At 45.3% G+C, this 6,269-nt stretch overlaps 1 protein-coding gene across 1 annotated transcript in view; it reads left to right on the top strand.

Annotated features, from left to right (window-relative positions):
• Nucleotides 1-6,269, top strand: part of cenps (centromere protein S) — a 54,811-nt gene that overhangs the window by 9,991 nt on the left and 38,551 nt on the right. Inside the window, exon 2 of the mRNA XM_078238683.1 lies at nt 4,159-4,282. Coding sequence (XP_078094809.1) covers nt 4,159-4,282 — 124 coding nt within the window. The remainder of the gene's footprint in view (nt 1-4,158; nt 4,283-6,269) is intronic.

The following is a 6,269-nucleotide window of genomic DNA, read 5'->3' as shown; positions in this document are numbered from 1 at the left end:
CAGGTTCATAGCTCCTTGAAAGTGGAGTCACAGATGGACAGAGTGGTGAAGAAGGCATTCGGCATGTTTGGTTTCATTGATCAGAATATTGAATACAGGAGTTGGGACGATTTGTTGAACATAAGAAATAGGAGTAGGCCATCTAGCCCCTCGAGCCTGCCCCGCCATTCAATAAGATCATGGCTGATCTGAAGTGGATCAGTTCCACTTACCTGCCTGATCCCTAAAACCCCTAATTCCCTTACCGATCAGGAATCCATCTATCCGTGATTTAAACATATTCAACGAGGTAGCCTCCACCACTTCAGTGGGCAGAGAATTCCAGAGATTCACAACCCTCTGAGAGAAGAAGTTCCTCCTCAACTCTGTCCTAAACTGACCCCCCTTTATTTTGAGGCTGTGACCTCTAGTTCTAGCTTCCTTTCTAAGTGGAAATAATCTCTCCACCTCTACCCTATCCAGCCCCTTCATTATCTTATAGGTCTCTATAAAATCCCCCCTCAGCCTTTTAAATTCCAACGAGTACAAACCCAATCTGCTCAGTCTCTCCTCATAATCAACACCTCTCATCTCTGGTATCAACCTGGTGAACTTTCTCTGCACTCCCTCCAAGGCCAATATATCCTTCCACAAATAAGGGGACCAATACTGCACACAGTATTCCAGCTGCGGCCTCACCAATGCCCTGTACAGATGCAGCAAGACATCTCTGCTTTTATATTCTATCCCCCTTGCGATATAGGTCAACATCCCATTTGCCTTCTTGATCACCTGTTGCACCTGCAGACTGGGTTTTTGCGTCTCATGCACACGGACCCCCAGGTCCCTTTGCACAGTAGCATGTTGTAATTTTTTTCCGTTTAGATAATAATCCAATTTGCTGTTATTTCCTCCAAAGTGAATAACCTCGCATTTGTCAACATTATACTCCATCTGCCAGATTCTCACCCACTCACTCAGCCTGTCCAAATCTCTCTGCAGACCTTCTACGCCCTCCACACGATTCACTTTTCCACTTATCTTTGTGTCGTCTGCAAACTTTGTTACCCTACACTCAGTCCCCTCTTCCAGATCGTCTATATAAATGGTAAAAAGTTGAGGCCCCAGTACCGATCCCTGCGGCCGCCACTAGTTACCATCTGCCAACCAGAAAAGCACCCATTTATTCCGACTCTCTGCTTCCTGTCGCATAGCCAATCCCCAATCCACGCTAACACCCTACCCTCAACTCCGTGTGACCCAATCTTCTTCAGCAACCTTTTGTGAGGCACCTTATCAAACGCCTTTTGGAAATCCAAAAACACTGCAAGCACCGGTTCCCCTCCGTCAACCGCACTAGTCACATCTTCATAAAAATCCAACAAGTTTGTCAAGCACGACTTTCCCCTCATGAATCCATGCTGCGTCTGCTTAATCGAACCATTATTATCCAGATGGCCTGCTATTTCTTCTTTAATGATGGATTCCAGCATTTTCCCAACTACAGACGTTAAGCTAACCGGCCTGTAGTTACCCACCTTTTGTCTATTTCCTTTTTTAAACAGCGGCGTAACATTAGCCGTTTTCCAATCCGCCGGCACTACCCCAGAATCCAACGAATTTTGATAAATAACCACTAACGCATCCGCTATTACCTCTGACATTTCTTTCAGTACCCTGGGATGCATTCCATCCGGGCCCGGGGACTTGTCCACCTTCAGTCCCGTTAGTCTACCAAGCACTGCCTCCCTGGTAACATTAATTGTATTGAGTACCTCTCCTCCTACCAACCCTCTATCGTTAATATTCGGTAAACTATTTGTGTCCTCCACCGTGAAGACCGACACAAAAAACTTATTTAAAGTTTCATCCATTTCCTCATTTCCCACTATTAAATCCCCCCTCTCGTCCTCCAAGGGTCCAACATTCACTCTTGCCACTCTATACCTTTTTATATATTTGTAAAAGCTTTTACTATCATTTTTTATATTTAGAGTTAGCCTAGCTTCATAACCTATCTTTCCTTTCTTTATCGCTTTCTTAGCCGTTTTTTGTTGTTTCTTAAGATTTTCCCAATCTTCCGATTCTCCACTATTTTTGGCCACTCTGTACGCATCAGTCTTTAATTTAATACTCTCCTTAATTTCCTTCGTTATCCACGGCTGGCTATCCCTTTTCTTACAGTCCTTCTTTATCACCGGAATATATTGTTGCTGAGTACTGAAAAGGATCTCCTTAAAAATCCTCCACTGTTCCTCAGCTGTCCTACCTACCAGTCTGCTGTCCCAGTCCACCTTAGCCAATTCAGCCCTCATCCTATTGTACTTCCCTCTGTTCAAACAGACGACACTGGTATGGGACCCTACTTTCTCCTCTTCCATTTGTATCAGAAATTCGACCATATTGTGATCACTTGACCCAAAAGGGTCCTTCACAAGATCATCCTTAATTCTACCTACCTCGTTACACATTACCAGATCTAAGATAACTCGTTCCCCCGTCGGTTCTGTAACATACTGTTCAAGGTAACTATCCCGACAGCATTCTAAGAACTCTTCCTCCATCCCACCCCTTCCAACTTGAGTCAGCCAATCAATATGCAGGTTGAAGTCCCCCATGATTATTGCCGTTCCGTTTTTGCACGCATCCATTATTTGCTTGTTTATAGCCCTCCCCACCTCAACATTATTATTTGGGGGCCTATAGACCACGCCTACTAGTGTCTTTCTCCCCCTACTATTCCTTATCTCTACCCATAACGATTCCACGTTTTGTTCCTTAGAGCCTATGTCATCCCTCACTACTACCTTTTATTAACAGAGCTACCCCACCACCTTTTCCTTCCTGTCTATTCTTCCTAAATGCCTGATACCCCTGGATATTCATCTCCCAGTCCTGGTCTTCCTGCAGCCACGTTTCTGTAATGGCCACTAGATCATACCCATTTGTGCTGATTTGCACCATCAACTCATTAACTTTGTTCCGAATGCTTCGTGCATTCAGGCAAAGTGTCTTTGTTCCAGCTTTTATCTGGACCCGATTTGATGAAATGCTATCAACCTCTCCCTCGCCCTCTACTCCTTTAACTACTTGAATGCCCTCATTCACTTGCACTCGCTCCCTCTCCTCTACCATTGATTTCGTAATTCCTCTTACCTCTGCACCCTCCCCCCCCATAAATTCGTTTAAAGCCCTATCTACAGCCTTAGTGATACGATTCGCTAGGACTCTGGTCCCAGCACGGTTCAAACGGAGACCATCCCATCTATACAGGTCCCATCTGCCCAAATACTGGTGCCAATGAAGTTGTACAAGACATTGGTAAGGCCACACTTGGAATACTCTATACTGTTCTGGTCACTATAGAAAGGATATTATTAAACTAGAAAGAGCGCAGAAAATATTTACTGGGATCCTATCAGGACTTGATGGCTTGACTTATAAGGAGAGGCTGGATAGACTGGGACTCTTCCCTGGAGCGTAGGAGGCTTTGGGGTGATCTTCTAGAGGTCTATAAAATAATGAGGGGCATGGATGAGATAGATAGTCAACATCTTTTCCCAAAGTAGGGGAGACTAAAACTAGAGGATATAGGTTTAAGGGGAGAGATACAAAATGGTTCAGAGGGGCAATCTTTTCACACAGAGGGGGTGAGTGTCTGGAATGAGCTGCCAGAGATGGTAGTAGAGGTGGGTACAATTTTGTCTTTCAAAAAGTATTTAGACAGTTACATGAGTAAGATGGGTACAGAGGGATATGGGTAAAGATGGTTATAGAGGGATATGGGCCAAATGCAGGCAATTGGGACTAACTTAGCAGTTTAAAAAAAAGGGCGGCATGGACAAGTTGGCCGAAGGACCTGTTTCCATGCTGTAAACCTCGATGACTGTATGATAGCCTGGCCTGTTGAGATCTGCATCTCTGATGTCAGCTGGTGATTTTTCCCTCTGGCAGGTTGGCATCTGTGGTATCCTATCCTCTGTCCTAGTTCCTGTGCACTGTGTCTGCTGATGAGTCTTCACGTACCAGTTCTGTCCTCCCTGTCCCAGTTGCATGATTTCTAGGCCAATATGTCTTAATTTTTTTCTGTGTCCTGCTGGTAACTTTGCAATCTAGGTGCCAGACTTGAGAGCATTTGAGAAGATTAAATCTTATCTTCAAGTAATTTTTCTCTAACAGAGGTTTCGCGCTGCTGTTCACTACACCGTTGGGTGTCTTTGTCAGGAGGTTGGCGAAGATAAAGAGATAGAGTTCAGTAAGCAGACCATTGCTGCCATCGCAGAAACAACCTTCAGACAATGTGGTATGTACCTCACCGTTTAAATGCTAATTAAAATGTTTGCTCTTCCATGTGCTGGAGAAAATCCTGTCTCTCTGATAGTTTTCTCTCTTTATCCTTCTTTATTTATTAGTGTCACAAGTAGACTTACATTAACACTGCAATGAAGTTACTTGAAAATCCCCTAATTGCCACACTCCGGCGCCTGTTCGGGTACACTGAGGGAGAATTTAGCATGGCCAATCCACCTAACCAGCACATCGTTTGGACTGTGGGAGGAAACCGGAGCACCCGGAGGAAACCGAAGCAGACACGGGGAGAACATGCAAACTCCACACAGACAGTGACCCAAGCCGGGAATCGAACCCGGGTCCCTGGCGCTGTGAGGCAACAGTGCTAACCCACTGTGCCACCTTCTTATGTTGCACTTCATATTTCAGCTGGGGAGAAAGGCAGACAATTTGCTGTCAAATGTCTGTCTCTAAAGCTGTCTGCTAAAGAGGTGTGGCAGCGCAGCTTGGGTTACTTGCCTTTCTGTCTTCACTAGGTGCTTTTCTTCTGAATTTATTACTCAGTACTGACTTTGTTGTTCCACTTCTAATTATAATGAATAGTTTTAAGCGTTACACTATGGTATGTGGGAAGTCATGGACACACCATGTGTTGAGACAAACACATCTGCAGGAAGCATCACTGGCTGCCAAAACTTGAACTCTGGGTTTCGGAACTTGCACGGTGGCTGGAGTTGTGTTGTGTGGTTGCGAAGCAGAGAGCTATGTGCATTGCATATTTAGGGAAGTGGTCACACCGGAGGTTAGGAGCGTACAGACAGGGGAAAAGGTGACCCCTAGGCAGGTAGTGTAGGTGTCTGCTGAGTCTATCTTGCTTGCTAATCAGCTTTCCATTTTGGATACTGTCAAGGGCGATAGTTCCTCAAGGGATTGCAGCCAGAGTCAAGTCTGTGTCACCACTGGTGGCTCAGCTGCACAGGAGGCGAGGAAGAGCAGTGGAAGAGCAATACTGATAGGGGATTGGAATGATGTTCCTGCTGCAGTAAATGTGACTCCAGGATGGTGTGCTGCCTTCCTGGTGCCAGGGTCAAGGATGTCATTCATGCAGGGTGTCCTTCTGGGGGCAGGTGAACAGCTAGAGGTCGTGGACCACATAGGTAGGAAGAGAGATGAAATCCCGAAAGCAGATTTTAGAGAGTTAGGGAGGAAATTAAAAAACAGGACCTCAAGAGCAGTCATCTCAGAATTGCTCCCAATGCCACTTGCTAGTGAGCGTAGGACAAGGTGGATTGATCAGTTGAACACATGGCTGGAGAATTGGTGAGGAGAAACCTTTTTTGACTTGGAGGGTTGTGAATCTTTGGAATTCTCTCTCCCTAATGGTTGTGAAAGCTCAGTCATTGATTATGTTCAAAGCAGAAGCTGACAGATTTATAAATATCAATGACTTGGCTTGTGGGGAAAAAGACATTGAAATGGATGATCAGCCGTGATCGTATTGAAAGGCGTAGCGGGCTCAACATGCTGAATGGCCTATCCATGGTCCTGTGTTCATGATGTGGAGATGCCAGCATTGGACTGGGGTAAACACATCGATATGCGTGATGAAGGGGTAGAGGCAGCAGTGCTAACCACCGTGGCACCTTCTTATGTTGCACTTCATATTTCAGCTGGGGGGAAAGGCAGACAATTTGCTGTCAAATGTCTGTCTCTAAAGCTGTCTGCTAAAGAGGTGTGGCAGCGCAGCTTGAGTTACTTGCCTTTCTGTCTTCCCTCTATGCCTGAAGAAGGAGCAGTGCTCCGAAAGCTAGTGGCTTGTGCTACCAAATAAACCTGTTGGACTTTAACTTGGTGTTGTGAGACTTCTTCCTGTGTTCATTAACATGCAGTGTGAGGACTTGATTATAATGGCGGAGAATTTGACTTCTAATGTGAATGAACATCTCCATGTCTGGAAAGGTGAAAATCTAACGCGTAAGCATCAGATACGAAAGGGGAGG

This window comes from Mustelus asterias, chromosome 22, assembly GCF_964213995.1.
Source record: "Mustelus asterias chromosome 22, sMusAst1.hap1.1, whole genome shotgun sequence".
NCBI lineage: Eukaryota > Metazoa > Chordata > Chondrichthyes > Carcharhiniformes > Triakidae > Mustelus > Mustelus asterias.
This window is presented reverse-complemented; position numbering and strand designations above follow the sequence as displayed.